Source organism: Dryobates pubescens, chromosome 25 (genome assembly GCF_014839835.1).
Source record: "Dryobates pubescens isolate bDryPub1 chromosome 25, bDryPub1.pri, whole genome shotgun sequence".
NCBI lineage: Eukaryota > Metazoa > Chordata > Aves > Piciformes > Picidae > Dryobates > Dryobates pubescens.
This window is the reverse complement of record NC_071636.1, coordinates 14476878-14494787: the sequence shown is the minus strand read 5'-3', so window position 1 is coordinate 14494787 and position 17910 is coordinate 14476878. Positions and strand designations below refer to the sequence as shown.

Here is a 17910-nt window from a genome sequence, read left to right as displayed (position 1 = left end):
TGAGCGGCGGCGGGGCTGGGCTGTGCCGCGGCGGCTCCTTGCTTTCCCGCAGAGCACCGGGCGGCCGCAGCCATCCCGCTGGAAGCGGCGGGACGGGACGGAGCGGGGCCAGGAGGCTTCTCGGCTTCTCTCGGCCTCTCTTTTGCCCCTGTTTGCCCGCAGGCCCCCGGGCGTGAAGCGGTTCCCGGCCGTGTGGCTGCCGGCCGCCCCTCTGCCCCGGCGGGAGTCCCGGCGAAGGTCTGGTGCGACGGGGCGAGCTCAGGCACCGGGGGCTGCGGAACCCCGAGGGAAGGGCGCTGCAAAACCTCCGTCTGTCTGGTTTTCATAGCTGTGGTTTCGCAGCGGCCCTGTTTTACGTTCTCCAGGCTGAGAACTGGTTTTCGCTGCTGAGCTGCGCGCCGCGGTCTCCAGTAATCCCAGACCGTACCGTTACTCCTGTGGCACCTCCTGTCTCATCAGTTGAAGATGAAGACTGTTCTGATGGTCGCGGAGAAGCCTTCTCTGGCTCAGTCCATTGCCAAGATCCTTTCAAGGGGTAGGAAAGCGTCTCGGTTCAGTCCTGCTTGTTCTAGCAGTGGCAGAGCCGAAATGCAAAGTGTCTGCTGCCAAGATACTGCTGTAGATGAAGTGAGGCTGAGAAAGCACCCTGCTGAGTTACTTAATTGTCGCGATGCAGCTCCACCAGGCAAAACTGGCTTAGGACAGGGTGCAGTTCATGGAAGAACTGAGTGGCCTTTCACATTCTGTTTATTTTTATATGCCAGTGCCATTCAAGAATGAAGGAATCTGGTTTTGCTGTTTTATATAGCTGTAGTGTCTGTTAGTGTATATGGTTTCTGGACAGTGTCAATCCTGTAGCAAGTTGCTGTTCTGAGATTTTTGAAGCTATAGTAAATATTTTATGTCACATAGGAAATAGAATGAGTTGATTCCAGCTGTACTGGTCTACAAAACAAGTTGTGATTTCATAAAGGGTTCTTGGTGGGAGGGAAAGGGTGGAGGAGATAATGGATGGGTTCAATTGAAAATGGTCAAAAGTGTTTACAAAGGCCTGTAGTGATAGGACGAGGGGCAATGGTTTCCAGCTAGGGAAGGTTAGATTTAGATTGGATGTTAGGAAGAAGTTCTTTACCATAAGGTTGGTGGAACACTGGAACGGGTTGTCCTGGAAGGTGGTTGAGGCCCCATCCTTGGAGATACTCAAGCTGAGGCTTGACAGAGCTCTGGGCAACTTGGTCTAGTTGAGGATACGATACCCCTGCTAACTGCAGAGGGGGTTGGACTGGATGACCTTTGGAGGTCTCTTCGAACCCAACCCACTCTGTGGTTCTGTGATAATTAATTGAAACAAAACTTGGTCAGTGAGTAGAATTTGGTGCTCAGGACGCTCCGTGCTGCCAGACCTAAGAGAAAGAGGGCTGTCATTTCATACAAAATAACTGATTCCAATAGTTTGTTTCCCCTGCTGATCTCTGTGACCCTATTTCCACAGGAAACATGTCCTCTCGCAAGGGGCTGAACGGTGCCTGCTCTGTGCATGAGTACACCGGGTCCTTCATAGGGCAGAGTGCCCATTTCAAGATGACCTCCGTCTGTGGTCACGTCATGACTTTGGATTTCATAGGTATTTGTCAAATGCTTTAACTTCTTTGGGTTGTAAAACTGTGAAGGACTTCTAATAGAAAAATACCTGCGGGAATAATTCAGGAGGACTGTTAGAATGAGGGAGGAAGGAGGATGAACAGATCTTTTCTGGTCATTAGTTCTTCATTCCTCTTTCTAGCTCTCTAGCTGACTTCTGGCATGACCTTGGGTATGTGCCATTTATGTTTTCATGCCTGAGTTACATCCCTGGAAAATGAGGGGAGGTGAAGCTCAATTTGTGAGCTTGTAAAAATGCTTTGGTACTTTGCATGAAAAGTGATTAAGGAATGCAGACTCCAAAGGGATGTTCTTTAAACTGCAAAACAGGGATGTGGTGAGGGTAGTGCACAGGGACACCTGTCACTGACTTGCTTTGAAATGTGGGACTATCTGTGTGGCTGCTGTATTTTCTCTAATGACAGTGACCTCACAAGTTTTCTGAGGCCTAAACTTTTGACTTATTTTCACAGTGCTTAGAAGGGGCACGGTTTAACTGGTAAGCAGTGTTTCTAAAACTGCTTCAGAGGAAGGGAAAGGAATGGATGTGTTGGTAGGATGCTCCATGGCATAACACAGCTCAGACATAACAATGTAAACAATGAACAGTAAATCAGTGCAATGTTCACATTGTGTGCGCTGAAAACAAGGCAAAAATAGCTTCCTCTCCTTCATCTGATCAGTTAATTGTACAACCAGAAGGTCTTCTATTACTTCAGGGTAGAATTTCTGAAAGATGTCTGCGTAATATTTCTTTCCCTCCTGGTTCAGAATGATAGCTGCAGTTCCCATAATGTTAGGGGTAAAGCAAGATGAATTAGGGTAGAGAGGTTTGAGACCAGTCTAGAAACCAAAGTGATGTTGTTTGCTCCTGGTTTGTTGTTTGTTTGTTTGTTTGGGGGGGGTGGTTAGTGTACATTCAGAGCTCGACTGAACATATTTCTGCCTTTCAGGAAAATACAACAGCTGGGACAAAGTGGATCCAGCAGAACTCTTTAGCAAAGCTCCCACAGAAAAGAAAGAAGCTAATCCCAAACTGACCATGGTGAAATTTTTACAGGTATTCTTTCTTACAAGGTTTATTTGAGGTGCATATTTTTCTTTTTTTCCCCCTTGGCATTCTTTTTCTTCTGTTTCATCTGGAGCCTATTCAAGTATTCATTGTTCCTAATCTTCCTCTGCTGGAGTAAGCAACAACACCTGTTGTTTTTTTTTCCCAAAAAGAAAATTAAATGCAGTTTTTCTGTGGTGCTGGAAAGCAATAAGTATTGCTGATGAATCTGAAAGAGCAGTGTAGCATTTTGTTAGCAATTAGCCTTGCTTTCAAAAATGTGAATTCCTACAGATTCACAGAATCATAAAATGGTTTGGTATGGAAGGGACCTCCAAAGGTCATCTAGTCCAAGCCCTCTGCAGTCATCAGGGACATCCTCCACTAGGTCAGGTTGCTCAGAGCCTTGTTCAGCCTGGCCTTGAATATCTTCAGGGGTGGAGCCTCAACTACCTCCCTGGGCAACCTGTGCCAGTGTTCCACCACCTTCATGCTAGAGTACTTGTTCCTAGCATCCAATCTAAATCTGCTCTTTAATTTCAAACCATTTCCCCTCATCCTGTCACTGCAGGCCTTTGCAAACCATTCCTCTGTAGCCTTGTTGTAGCCCCCCTCAGGTCCTGGAAGGCTGCTCTAAGGTCTCCCCAGAGCCTTCTCTTCTTCAGTCTGAACACCCCCAGCTCCCTCAGCCTGTCCTCATAGCAGAGGTGTTCCAGCCCCTTAATAATTTTTGTGCCCCTCCTCTGGACTCTCTCCATCAGGTCCATGTCCCTCCTGTGTTGAGGGCTCCAGAGCTGGTCACAGTACTGCAGGTGAGGTCTCACCAGAGCAGAGAGGCAGAATCCCCACTCTCCATTTGCTGTTCACGCTGCTTTTGATGCAGCTCAGGATGCCATTGGCCTTCTGGGCTGCAAGTGCCCATTGCTGGTTCATGTCCAGCTTCTTGTCCATCAGAAAGGGGAAGTGACTGCCCAAGGCTGCACACACAGACTGTGGAAGTTTCAGGAGATTTTCACTGTGATAGAGCTATGCTGATTTATTTTCAGGTCCTGCAAAACAAGCTTCTTGTAAGCAAACTTCATGTCCCATGAAGCTACTCTCTTCAACCACTGCAGACTCCACTGCTATTTTCCAATTGGTTTTGCATTAAATAAGATAATGTTTAAAAGAGAAGCAGAAAGTTAGCAAGAAGGTAGGACTTTTTCTGAGTTGCTGAAGAACCAGGTTGGGGCTGGTCTCTTCTCCCAGGCAACCAGCACCAGAACAAGAGGACACAGCCTCAAGCTGCACCAGGAGAGGTTTAGGCTAGGTGTTAGGAAGAAGTTCTTCATAGAAGGGGTGATTGGCTGCCCGGGGAGGTGGTGGAGTCACCATCACTGGAGGTGTTTAGGAAGAGACTGGATGGGGTGCTTGGTGCCGTGGTTTAGTTGGTTAGATGGTGTTGGGTGATAGGTTGGACTTGATGATCTCAAAGGTCTCTTCCAACCTGGTTAATTGTATCCTATTCTATCCTATTCTATTTATTCTATCCTATTCTATTTATTCTATTCTAACTGTGGTGATTTTTCTCACAGGTGGAGGGAAGAGGCTGTGATTGTATTGTCCTGTGGTTGGATTGTGATAAGGAAGGTGAAAACATCTGTTTTGAAGTAAGATTCTGTTTAAAAAAAACCTTAAAATACCATATACTTGTACTGTGACATGCAGAACAGTCTGCATACTGTCTTGTGGGTATGCAATAAAATTCAAACTAATTTGAAGTTTTAAAGGCATGGAAAAATCCATGTGCTTTTGAACTCTTTAACATGTCAGTTCAAGAGTATAAACCAGTTTCATAGCTGTTGCTCTTCTGAGGTGAACAATAACTCCTCTTAAATGTTGGAACATTCCAGTGTGTTGAGAATTGGTGTGTATTTCACAGCTGGAGTAGTTATTTTGCTGTGCTTATAAAACTTGATCTCTATTATCTTGTGTCATTAAGCAGTTAGACTCTTTGGAGCATAGAGGCCACTTCTGAGTGCAGGTTTACCACAGGAATGTGGATTCTGCATGGGAAAAGATACAGAACTAAAACTGGTGCACCAAGATATTTATTTATTTATTTATTTACATCCTATTCCTAGAAATCCACATGAGGAATTTATTTTTGGGTTTTGTTTAAGGAAGAACATTTGATCAAGTAATTGGTTTAAGTTCTTTAAATGTCATTGGCAATATGTAAAATAAAGCCAGGCAGAAACTGATACCTACTCATAGAATCACACAATGGCTCAGTTTGGAAGCAACCTCAGAGCTCATGTACTCCAACCTTCCCACCAGGAGCAGGAGCACCTCTCAAATAGACTTGGCTGCTCAAGTCCTCATCCAGCCTGGCCTTGAGCAACCCAGGGAGGAACCATCCACAACCTCCCTGGGCAACCTGTTCCAGAGTTTCACCACCCTTGCACTGAAGAACTTCTTCTCAAGATGCAGTCTAACCCTGCTCTCCCTCAGCTTCAAACTATTCCCCCTAGTCCTATTGCTGGACACCCTTATGAAAAGTCCCTCTGCAGCCCTCTTCTAGGATCCCTTCAGGTATTGGAAGGCAGCTCTAAGGTCCCCCCCCAAACATTCCCCAAAAGGTGATACAGCTGCACTGAGTGATGTCTTCACACTTAACTAAGTTGCCAGCAGTTGCTGTTTAAGAAACAACCTCTTCAGATTTGTTAATACTTCCTACATCTCTGAGTGGCTGGACAAACACTGCTTTTGCTTACCAGTTAGCATATTGACATGGCATCTGACTGAACTTAAGGTACTGACAGATCAGCAGATTCTTTGGGGAGAGTGGTTCTTTTTCTTTAGAGAGGAAAATATTGACCTTTCAGATACTCTTAAAACATGCTTTCTGCTCTTGATTAGGTTCTTGATGCTGTTCTTCCTGTTATGAACAAGCCTCGTGGCACAGAGAGGATGATTTACAGAGCTAAGTTCAGTTCCATTACTGACACAGACATCTGCAATGCCATGAATCACTTGGGAGAGCCCAACCGCAACGAAGCTCTGTCAGTGGATGCCCGCCAGGAGCTGGATCTCAGAATTGGCTGTGCGTTTACAAGGTGACAGCACAGACAGCAGACAGCTCTGGGAGAGGGGCAGGTGTGCTGCTCTGTCCACAGAATGTCAGAGTGGTTGGTGTTGGAAGGGACCTTAAGCATGAGCCAGTTCCAACACCCTGCCCTGGCCAGGGACACCTCCCACTAGCCCAGGTTGCTCAAGGCTTCATCCAGACTGGCCTTGAACGCCTCCAGGGAGGGGAAATCCGCAACCTCCCTGGGCAACCTGTTCCAGTGTCTCCCCACCCTCACTGCAAAGAATTTCTTCCTAATCTCCAGTCTAAATCTTCTCTCTTCCAGCTCAAAGCCATTGCCCCATGCATGTCCTTGTAAAAAGTCCCTCCCCAGCTCTCCAGTATCCTCGTTCAGGTACTGGAAGGCTACTGTAAGGTTTCCTTGGAGCCTTCTTGAATTCTAGTGCTTGATTCTGCACAGCACCAAACAGATAAAAAGAAGTGAAAAATGGGTGTTATGACTGACTGAGCTGGGTAAAGTACTATCAGCAACTGTGATAGGATCTTATTTTACAATGTTCTCCAATGTTTCTCTGGGAATAAACAGGATTCAGTGAGGCAAAGTAAGTCTGATGTAGCTGTGAGAGATGGTATTTCTCAGAATGCTTTTTTCCCAGTGCCTCAATGATCTTAGAAATTACTCATATTTGTGTGTATAGGTTAAAAACCTCTGCTTTGCACTGGAGTGAGGGTGTGAATGTACTTACTCCTGCTTTGTGGTTTTTTCTTTTTTTTTCTTACTCTCTTAGATTTCAGACTAAATATTTTCAGGGGAAATATGGGAATTTAGACAGCTCCCTCATCTCCTTTGGGCCATGCCAGACCCCAACACTTGGATTCTGTGTTGAAAGGCACGACAAAATCCAGTCATTTAAGCCTGAGACTTACTGGGTGCTGCAAGCTAAAGTAAGTTTGACAATAGTTGTTTGTACACGAGGAGCAGGCATTGTTACCAGGAAATGCATTTCTATTTTCATTTTCTTCATTCATAAATTTGCAGCTGCTGACAGGGATTCACAATGCCTCCAGTTTACTCCATGTGTTCTCATTCAGCTCCCTTCTGTGTCACCACTCTCTCAAGATCAGATTCCAGGATGCCAGTTCTGTATTAAAGTGGTTATTGTCTTCTGCTTGTAAGAATTCTTAAGTGTTAACCATCTAAACTTAGACTCAGCCAAAAAGAGGGCTTTAAATGGTTTTGTTTTGCTCCCTGGGGTCTGTGGACTGACTCTGTTGTTAATTTGAATCCAGGAATTAATTAGGCTGCCAACAAACATTGGCATTGCTGACTATTGGAATTTTAAAGCAAATCAAATGCTCATTGTGTTAATTGGCAATTGAGCCCTTGAAGTGCTTTGGCAACTGACAGCAGTTTTATAGCCTTGCTGCTGTCCAAGCTCTGAGAGCAAACCAACATGGTTTTACTGCTTGTGATCACAAGGATTTTTTAAACAAATAAGGGATAGAGGGTAAAAAGTTGCCATTTTTAGACTTTAAAATAAACAATAGATGAAATCTGGTGTCTACTGTCATCTCTTTTCTGATGCTAGGAAATATTCAGGGCCTGTTTTCAGAGAGTTTTGTGCTTTCGTCTCGGTGGCTTCACATTTATTTTTGAACGTGAGATTAAAAACATGACTTAGTTACAGTTTTATAACAAATTATGGATTTTGCTACATCAGAATGGTAGACCTTAAATTTCTGCCCATTTCAGCCTTTCTTTCCCAGCTCTGCAAAAAAAAAAGAAAAGTATTTCAGTTAACTGCAGGAATAATTCCAGTAATTCCCCTGCCATCAGATCTCAAAGCCCCTGTATGTTTGAGGCACTTGTGTCCTAGTACAGGTATTGCAAAGGTTTGCTTTCTGGATTCTTGTTGGGAGATTTGCATTCTTACACTTCTGGTAACAGAGTTGGTGGAAGTTTATTTATTTGTTTATTTTGGTCTAACAGGTGAACCCTGAAAAAGAAAATTCTCTCACTTTGGATTGGGATAGAGTGAGAGTCTTTGATCGGGAGATTGCTCAAATGTTCCTGAACATAACAAAGATGGCAAAAGAGGCAAAGGTAAGAGTATTTGCCAAGTGTCAGAAGAGCCATATTTCGTATCAGGGAAATGCCATTTGATGCTTCATTTGTGCATGCTGGGTTGTTTGCTTTTGTTGAAGAAGGGAGACTATCTGTGTCTTGGGTTTTGCTTCATTCAGCTTTGCCTAAATGAGAATAAAAGGCAAGAGATTTGTTTGGTTGTAGTTCATACTGTGCTAGTGTGGTCATCTGGTGAGACCATACCTGGAATATTGGGATCCAGTCTTGGCCTCCCCAGTTCAAGAGAAACAGGGATTTGCTGGAGAGAATCCAATGGAGAGCTATGAGGGGACCTTAGAGCTGCATTCCAGTACCTGAAGGAATCCTACAGGAAGGCTGCAGAAGGACTTTTCATAAGGGTGTCTAGAGAAAGGATAAGGGGGAATGGTTTGAAGCTGAGGCAGAGCAGGGATCTGGATCTCAGGAAGAAGTTCTTCAGTGCAAGGGTGTTGAGACTCTGGAATAGGCTGCTCAGGAAGGTTGTGGATGCCTCCTCCTTGGGGTGCTCAAGGCCAGGCTGGTTAAGGCCTTGAGCAGCTGAGTTCATTTGAGAGGTGTCCTTGCCCCTGGTGGGGAGATTGGAGCAGAGGTCCTTTCCAACCTAAGCCATTCTATGAAGAAGAGATAATGGTAGGTATGCAACATGTTTATAGACATGATTGAAATAATCCATACACCTGGTACCAAACTTCAAAATTTTTTTCTAGGTAGAATCTGTGAGTAAAAAAGAGAAGGTGAAGCAGAGGCCACTGGCTCTGAACACAGTAGAAATGCTACGAGTGGCCAGTGCTGCTTTAGGTATGTCTAAAAGTTAAAGTTTTCACGTGTTTTAAAGCAAAATATTTTGGATTCAAATATAGTTTAATGTTTTTCTCTCCCTATAATATATCATTTTGGGGGAGGGATCAAGTTTAGAAAGACACTGGAAGAGGTTGGCCAGGGAGGCTGTGGATGTCCCTACCCTGGAGGTGTTCAAGACCAGGAGGGATGAGGCCTTGAGCAAGCTGGGCTGGTGGAAGGTGTCCCTGGCCATGGCAGGGGAATTGGAACTAGATGATCTTCAAGGTCCCTTCTAACCTAAACCATTCTATGAATCTATGATGAAATGCTTTGCTGAGGTGTGCTTTCAGATGCAAGAAGCAATGATCATGAGGTGATGAGTAGAGCATTTCTTTTTTTTTCTCCTCTCCCATCTTAGGAATGGGCCCTCAGCATGCCATGCAAATAGCAGAGCGGCTTTACACGCAGGGTTATATCAGCTACCCTCGGACTGAAACCACCCATTATCCAGAGAACTTTGACCTGAAAGGGTGTTTGAGACAACAATCCAATAATCCTTACTGGGCAGAAACTGTGAGTACATGAAACAAGACCTGTACTAAGAGATCTTGTAGTCTGTCCTTTAGAATGCACCTTACTTGGTACATTGTGACCTAGAGATATTCAGTAACAAGTATCTGTAATTAATTGCTTTTATTTATAGATGTGTATTGTTATGGATGAGGTCTGAAAAGTTTCTTAACCTGCCAAGAGAGATCTGTTACCCACTTATGCCATCCTGTTTTCTCTCTCTTCCTTTACCCAGGTTAAAGCATTGCTAGCAGAAGGCATTAATCGTCCCAGGAAAGGCCATGATGCAGGAGACCATCCTCCCATCACCCCAATGAGAGCTGCAACAGAAGCAGAATTAGGTATAGGAATCCTCTGTGAGGAAATTAGTTCCTTGAGATACTGGAGCTAGTTTGAAGATACCTGAGATTTGGCAGAAAATAGAATTAATTAAATGGCAGGAGAAATGTGCTCTAGAACAGTAGCTTCCAAGTATTGAAATCTTGCTGTATTTTTTGTGCTTCTAAGTCAGACATCAACTGCATTTTAGTTTAGTCTCTGACACCCTAAAAAGTCCCTCACCAGCTTTCTTAAGATACTGGAAGGCCACAGTAAGATCTCCTTGGAGCCTTCTCTTCTCCAGACTGAATAGCCCCAGCTCTCAGCCTGTCTCCATAGGAGAGGTGCTCCAGCCCTCTGATGCCACAGGCAGGACATTTGAAAAGGGAAGCTGGATTGACTTTTGAATGTTACTTTCCTGTAGATACCATTTTTTCCCCCTGTGATACCTGTGGAGATCTGGTACTTTTTTAGTGCAGGCTTCAGGCAGGGCTGCAGGAGTTGATCTGTGTGGGTCAAGTGTTGTCTGTCTTCAGGTGGAGATGGGTGGCGACTGTACGAGTACATAACTCGGCACTTCATCGCCACGGTCAGCGCTGACTGCAAGTACCTGCAGACCACCATCGCCTTCAGTATTGGCCCTGAACGTTTCACCTGCATTGGGAAACTGGTCACTTCACCAGGTAAGGCTAATCAGAGGAAGCAGTTAGCTACAGTCTTTGTTTTGTTTCCATCCTCCACCCCCTTTTAATACTCCTTTTAATAAAGTGGATATAAAAGTGAAGCTTTGGGGACAGGTAGAAGTTGGAAGCCAGTTCTGGAGCTGTCAAGACCAGAGACCAAATCTTTGTCTTGATCTCCATATGTCAGTTGCAATGGAAAAGGTTTTACTTTTCATGTGGTAGTCTCAAAGATTCAATAGCACGTTTGCCAATGTGAAGACCAGTTCTCTTACAGATAGCAGTTGCCTTTTGGGGGTTAAATTAGATAAAGGCAGATTTTTTGTTTCTTGGGCCTCTCTGAAAAGAATGCAGCACCACCACAGGGATTTTTATGGTAAGCTGGCCCAGTAATCCTCACTATATTAATATGACTTGCTATGTGTGTTTCCTCCTTAGGAAACTGTTCCAATCCATTCTGGCACTCTGCTTTCATTTAAGGAAAGTGTTTGCTTTTTTTTCACACATCAGCCTGACTCAAGTTACACAGAAAATAGATCTCATGCAGTGTGTCCGGTTCTGGGCCCCTCAGGTCAAGCAGGACGTTAGGAAACTGCTTGAAAGAGTCCAGCACAGAGCCACAAAGATGCTGAAGGGGGTGGAACATCTCTCTTGTGAGGACAGGCTGAGGGAGCTGGGGCTCTTCAGCTTGGAGCAGAGGAGCCTGAGAGGTGACCTCCTTCCTGTTGAAAAGGTGTGCAGGGCAGTGTCAGGAGGTGACTTGATAGGGGCTGAATTAACGAGGAGGGAAATTACAAAGATATAGTTATCTTCATTTTTCCCAACAACCCTGCCCCGAAATTAGGTATAAAACTTACTTGATTATTTACAGGTTCTATTCAATCACAAATTCTACCAGGATGCTTATGGGCAACTTTAGCACAATTTAGAGAATTCAGAAAATGGAAGAGGCTAAGCCACAAAATAGCTTTACCCCACTTACAATCAGAGGCAAGCCAGGAACCTTGGGAATGCCGATGAGAAGGGCAGGTTGTACTCACAAGGACAGAGCAGGAATTTGGCGATGGTCCCTAGGTCTCTCCTCGGTGTCAGGCTCCAGGAACCACAGGTTTTGTAATCCAATTTGTGGATAATGCAGCACGATCCAAAGGAAAAGGACCCTCCAGAATCAAAGTGTCCATAGACACGGCTGCTAGGAGGGGAAACTCGTGAGCAGCAGCACTGCAAGAAAGCCGCAGGGAGCAGGACGGCAGGCAGGGAGCAGGACGGCAGGCAGGCAGGGTCCTGCGAGAAGCCAGGTCCGAGTGGAGCCAGCCAGATGAAGGCAGGAGCCAGAGCAGGAGCATAAGTAGGAGCAAGATGATGGCAAGAGCCCGGATTGCTTTCTGGCCACTCGAAGGTGTTTCTCGACAAAGTGTCCAAGGCCAATGTATAATGGGCGGAAAGCACCCTGCTAAACATAGCTCCCAAACCCAGTGGACTTCCCCCATGGGGAAGGAACCCTCTGGCGGGAAGAGCTGATAACCTGTCCCCAGGCGAAGCAGAAGGCAATTTCGTGCCTTTGTCTTTCACCATTGAAACCTTCGCTGATGGAGATGGGGGAAGTGGGGTTTGGAGCACACCGTAACAGGAGGACAGAGTCAGGCTCTGCTCAGGGATGTCCAATGACAGGGCAAGGGGCACTGGAGGCAAACTGGAGCAGAGGAGGTTCCACAAGAACATAAGGAAAAACTTTTTCACTGTGAGGGTGACAGCACTGTAGAAGGCTGCCCAGAGAGGTTGTGGAGTCTCCTTCTATGGAGACATTCAGAGCCCACCTGGATGCATTCCTGTGTAATCTGCCCTAGGTGATCCTGCCCTAGAAGCAGGGTTGGACTGGGTGATCTCTTGAGGTCCCTTCCAGCCCCTGACATTCTGTGTAATGATACTGTCTGTGATACTGTATTTCCTCAATACAGTATAGCCTCAGTTATTTTCTGCATGGTATGGCAGACAGCCTCTTAGCTTTGATCTATATAATGCAGCCTGTATTAAAATTAGAGATGTATAGCTTGTCCTTTAGAAAGCTTTGAAGGTAAACTCATTATTTTTGTTTGTTTCTTTACCTCCAGGCTTCACAGAAATTATGCCCTGGCACAGCATCCCATTAGAAGAGAGCCTTCCCCACTGTGAGAAAGGAGATCTTTATCCAGTTGGTGAAATCAAATTGCTGGAGAAGCAAACCAGTCCTCCTGACTACCTGACAGAGGCAGAGCTTATCACTCTGATGGAGAAGCATGGCATTGGTAGGAACTTGCTTAGCTTACATTATCCTATAATACATCTACCAACAGTCTGAAATGCTCCTCTGAACTCTCTTGGCAGTACTGGCCTTTCAGTATTTATCTGAACAGCTACAATAATCATCTCTTTTCCCTTTAAACCACAATGCCTGTAGCTCCTCTTAGCAGATGGTTGATTGTCTCTCTCAGGCATTCATTTCCCTTTCTTATTCTTTCCAAACTCATCCTTGTCACTTTTCTGTCAGAAATAGCTGATGTTGTGTGGAAGGAGGCACCTTCCTATTCTTAGGAGTGATTTCTTAACAGCTTGCTTCAGCTTTGCTGACTCAAATTGAATCATAGGCCTTATATATCTAATAACACCACAGTGCCACATTTCAATCTGACTTGTTTCCTTTGATACATTTTAATGAATTTGTCCCTGAGAAAAACCCCAAACCCAAACATTCTTTATTCATTTAATATCAATTAATATTACCTATTAAAAGAGGCTCTAGAATGGCAGATTTCTCTTTGACATTAAAAATGTTGGTATTTAACCTCCACTTTGTGTTCATTTGCATGCAGTAATTCTTCCTTTGTAGCAGATATGCTTTGTGCATCTGCAGGGCCTCTACTGAGCTATTAGCAGGCCATAATTTTAAGCTGACAGCACTAAATCAGCCCCATCTCTTTCATCTGTAGTTAACACAGGTTGGATATTGGGAACAATTTCATTCCTACAAGTGATCATGCACTGGAACAAACTGCCCAGGGAGGTTGTAGAGTAGCCATCATTGGAGATGTTGAAGAAACATGTGGACATGGCACTTGGGGATGTGGTTTAACGGCCATGGTGGTGTAAGGTTGAAGGTTGGACTCCCATCTTGAAGGTCTCTTCCAACTGAAACAATTCTATGATGCTGTCAGGTCTTACTTCATTGTGTTTTTCCATAGTGAGTGATTGTGAGAATAAGTGACTTCCTAGTAATAATTCCTTACAAGAGATGAAAGGATTAAGGTTAAAACACACTTCAGAACTGCAGATGAACATAGGAGTTACTAAAGAGGAGTTATCACTTAAGTTACCACTTAAAATTCAGATCCCTTTTTACTATTATGCCCTGGGAGTTAGGTAACAGTTCTGAATTTGAAGCAGGAGCCCTGTAGTTTAACATAAAGCCAGAGAAGTGAGAAGTAATTAAATTACTCTTTTTGTTCAGACTGGATACTTTGTTTTCTTTTGTGTGGTAGGAACCGATGCAAGTATTCCAGTCCACATTAACAACATCTGCCAGCGAAACTATGTCACAGTGGAGAGTGGTCGGAGGCTGAAGCCTACAAACCTTGGCATTGTTCTGGTTCATGGTTATTACAAAATAGGTCAGTTAAATGCCCTTCCCTTCCCATCTTCTCACTTCCTTTGCTTTCAGTGTGTCAAGGACTGTTGTCACTGTATGAGCATTCCTGTCTGAAGTGATGCCTGGAGTGAATTATCATTAATACTAAAGACAGTAATAATTACAACTTATTTGTTCATTTTAATGTCAGTTTATGTATAAACAGTTTCCCACCCACATTTTTGGATCTTTCATTGCTGTTTCTCTGTTGCTGCTGTCTCTGTTAGATGCAGAACTGGTTCTTCCTACAATCCGCAGTGCCGTAGAGAAGCAACTCAACTTAATAGCTCTGGGTAAAGCAAATTATCATCAGGTCTTGGAGCACACCCTTGACATTTTCAAAAGGAAATTTCACTATTTTGTGGATTCTATTGCAGGTAAAACATTTCACGTGTGGAGTTGACTACCATTACTTGATTGTTGCAAAGGTGCTAGTAGAAAATCCTTGTATATTAGGCTCCTTTGGGAGCTTTAGGCTTTCTGAATAGTTGAGCCAGGAATGGAGGATTGCAGTCAAATTAAGTTACTCTTCAGAAGGAAATGGAATGAATCATGGCTCCAAAACTCTGCTTCAGGTTTTCTTTTTTTGATTGTATAGTGGTGACTTTTCAAATACTTTAGACTAACTGAGCTACCTAACCACATTCAGTGCAAAGTACTGTGTATGTAAATAGCCTAAATAAGGAAGAAAGCTCTGTGAACAGAATATGTTAATTCTCACTTGATTTTGTGCAAGGTTTCTTCTTCAGAACTAGGCTTCCAACATAAATGTGATCTCTCTTTCACAGGTATGGATGAGCTGATGGAAGTGTCCTTTTCACCCTTAGCTGCCACAGGTAAACCTCTTTCGCGCTGTGGCAAATGCCATCGTTTCATGAAGTATATTCAGGTAAGTTCACCACATGCTTGGCATTTAAATTTCACTTGCTGAGGGTCATTCAGTAGAAACCCCTTTTCCACTAGTGAATTTGAATTCAAGTGGGCTTGAATGTGCATTTCCAAAACAAAAAGAGTTCTATCATTGGGAACAAGCCAGAGAGCATTCCCGGTTGGATTTACTGCAAGATGAGAACTCTGTTGACATTACAGCTGTTCATGAGATTTGTTTGCTGTTTCCAGGCCAAACCAAGTCGTCTGCACTGCTCTCACTGTGATGATACCTACAGTCTCCCACAGAATGGGACCATTAAGCTCTACAAAGAGTTGCGCTGCCCCCTAGATGACTTTGAGCTGGTGCTATGGTCGTCTGGATCCAGAGGAAAGAGCTACCCACTCTGTCCGTACTGCTACAACCACCCTCCTTTCAGGGACATGAAAAAAGGTAGGAATTCTGCAACATGCAGGGGCTGACCTTCCCTGAAATAAATCAGGTGCAGTGTAGCCAGTAGTTTTTAGCAAGTGTTGCTTAGCATAAGGTGCTGCTCAGATTAGATTACAGGTACCTAAAATCAAGCTCACTGACCAAAATTTATTAAACTTATTTCCAAGTACTATTTTTTTCTTTATTAAAGAAATAAGAAATTGATCTCTGTGCATGCATGGCAGGTGACCTTTGTAACACTCAGAACGCAGTGAAAGGCACTGAGGTTCTGACACCTTGCGAACTGGAGCATGCTTGGGAGGGATAGGACTATGGATTAAGACCAGGTCTTGAGAGTGTCTTGATACTGAGGTAGATGGTGTGTCAGAAGGTGTTGAAGAGTATGAGAAGAGGTAAAAGCTTCAGTTAGGCTGGTAACTGTAAGCCTAAAATCTGCTCAGAGCTTCAAAGTGCTACTTTAAGTATCAGGAGCTTTCTGGCATCTTTTTATTGCCATCTTTTAATTAAAAAGGTCTTGTACTAACCTTGTGTAGTGCAAGTATAAAACAGCAGTGAGTCAGGAGCCATACATGTAACTGAAAACATAATTAGTTTTAATCACTGATGTGGCCCAGCTGCCTGTACTGTACAGTGGCTGTGCCTGGCAGTTCTGAAAGCCGTTGTAGAAGAGCAAGGGATTTTTCTGAACCTGTGAAAAGGCAAATTGCCCTTGGGAGTGTGGTTCCATTCCTTGGTGGTTTACAGCACCTATAATATACTAAGCTGTCTTTGACTTCTGTGTCTCACTTCCTCCAAACTGGGTAGTGATATAAAGGGCCTTGTGGTATGGTTTTACTCTTCTTCCTCCAGGAATGGGCTGTAACGAATGCACCCACCCCACGTGCCAGCATTCTCTTAGCATGCTTGGAATTGGGCAGTGTGTTGAATGTGAGAATGGGGTTCTGGTGCTGGACTCGACATCAGGTCCCAAGTGGAAGATGGCCTGCAACAAATGCAACGTGATTGTGCATTTCTTTGAGAACGCTCACAAGGTGCGAGTGTCGGCCGAGACCTGCGACTTGTGCGACGCGGCCCTGGTCGACGTAGATTTTAACAAAGCCAAAGCTCCTCTGCCTGGGGACGAGACCCAGCATTCAGGCTGCGTGTTCTGTGACCCTGTGTTTCAAGATCTGGTAGAGCTGAAACATGCAGCCATGAGGCACCCCATGCACCGTGGGGGACAAGGCAAAAGGCAAGGCCGAGGAAGAGGTAAAGGCCGGAGGCCTGGAGGAAGGCTTAACCCAAAGAAACCCAAGGACAAAATGGCAGCTCTGGCTGCTTACTTTGTATAATGGCCACACAACAGAAAATAAACTTCTTAGAAAAAACTTGGTTCCCTTTAGGTTCATTTTGAAAGTATTTTTGGTCTTCGCTGCTTTCCTGTTCTTAGGGACTGAGGAAGCCTTTTAAGCTTTTCATTGGAATTCATTGGCCTGAGTAGAGCTCACAAGCAGTAGGAAAAGCCAAGGATGTCTACCTTGACTGTTACTTGTGGCTGATAGAAGGAAAATAAAATTTCCCCTTTCTGACATTTCTGGGGTCTCTGTCAGCAATACAAGTGCCAGGATTGCAAGAGCTGGTTGGGATCAGTGTTAGGCTGCTGCAGTGTAAAATTTAGGTGTAGAATGAGATTTGGCTCATCAGCCTTTGAGTTTTCCAAACCAGAAAGTAATTGGTAGCCGCCAGGTTTTCAAATCACATCTGCAGTAGCAAGAGCGCTGCTTCAAATCTCCCTCTTCTGCTTATGAGAATAATGCCAAGAACTTCATAAAATGGAAATGATAAATTTAAAGGGGAATGTCTGCCTTGAGCAGTGATTTGCAAATAATGGTCTGTGCAGCCATGTATCTTTTGGTCAGTGGGTTCCTGTTTAATGAGACCTCTTCCTGCTGCTGGAGTTTGGGTAGAGTACTCATGCTCTTCTTTTCCTGTGTTCACTCAGCTGATTACATACAATCTGTACTGTCTGTACCCCACTTTGGCATTTCAGTGCTGGTTAGATTTATTGCCAAAAAGAGGGTGACCTCTTGTTTTTAGAGCCCTATTGGACTGTTGGGTGCCACATTTCACAATCCAGCTGTACAAATACATAATACTTTCTCCTTTCCTTCCATGTGCTCCTGTCTGGTCCATCTGATCAAGAAAAGTTTGTATCATCCATACCCCCCCCCAAAAAACCAGTTTCAGCACTAGTGGTTGGATGGGAGGATGCCATCACAGTTTTACATGGTGCAAAGGCATTTGAACACAGAATGTGCAGAGAGCAACTTGACACGTGATTCACTGGCAACAGAAAGGAAAGACAAGTCCCTGCAAAAGGTAATGTACAGCTCTGCTGTTTTAGTTGGCACAGCGTGTGCATTTACTGAACAAGAGAATATAGACAAAACACCATGGCCCCAAGCCTGTTCCTCTGATCAAATGTTTATACAGCTACAGCTCAAACATGAACTGTGTTTCAGTAGTATTGCTTAAAAGACCCAGCCATAGGTAGAAGTTTCTTTCTGTAGTTCTTGTTTGTTTGTTTGTTTTCCTAAATATTAAATGTTCTCTCTGGTAAAAACAAATTGTCTTTGCATCTCCCTTAACCTGGAGTGAGTAGCTTTTCATGTTTTAAAGTTCATCTTGCTGTAGTGTCTCAGAGCCAGACATTT

At 44.2% G+C, this 17910-nt stretch overlaps 1 protein-coding gene across 1 annotated transcript; it reads left to right on the top strand.

Moving 5' to 3' along the window:
* Positions 1-196: 196 nt before the first annotated feature.
* Positions 197-17372, top strand: TOP3B (DNA topoisomerase III beta). The gene is made up of 17 exons (XM_009910990.2): positions 197-535; positions 1493-1624; positions 2595-2701; positions 4267-4341; positions 5594-5790; positions 6551-6707; positions 7753-7866; positions 8595-8685; positions 9086-9240; positions 9473-9578; positions 10092-10238; positions 12347-12520; positions 13751-13879; positions 14124-14273; positions 14685-14785; positions 15016-15217; positions 16067-17372. Exons 1-17 carry the CDS (start codon positions 466-468, stop codon positions 16546-16548), a joined length of 2589 nt encoding a protein of 862 aa, XP_009909292.2. The 5' UTR covers positions 197-465; the 3' UTR covers positions 16549-17372.
* Positions 17373-17910: the final 538 nt, after the last annotated feature.

Excerpts from the sequence above, each read along its gene's own strand:
- TOP3B (XM_009910990.2), top strand. The coding sequence starts at position 466 with ATGAAGACTGTTCTGATGGTCGCGGAGAAGCCTTCTCTGGCTCAGTCC. Across the intron at positions 8,686-9,085 it reads AGTGGCCAGTGCTGCTTTAG|GAATGGGCCCTCAGCATGCC; the intron begins GTATGTCTAAAA and ends CTCCCATCTTAG. Across the intron at positions 13,880-14,123 it reads TCATGGTTATTACAAAATAG|ATGCAGAACTGGTTCTTCCT; the intron begins GTCAGTTAAATG and ends TGTCTCTGTTAG.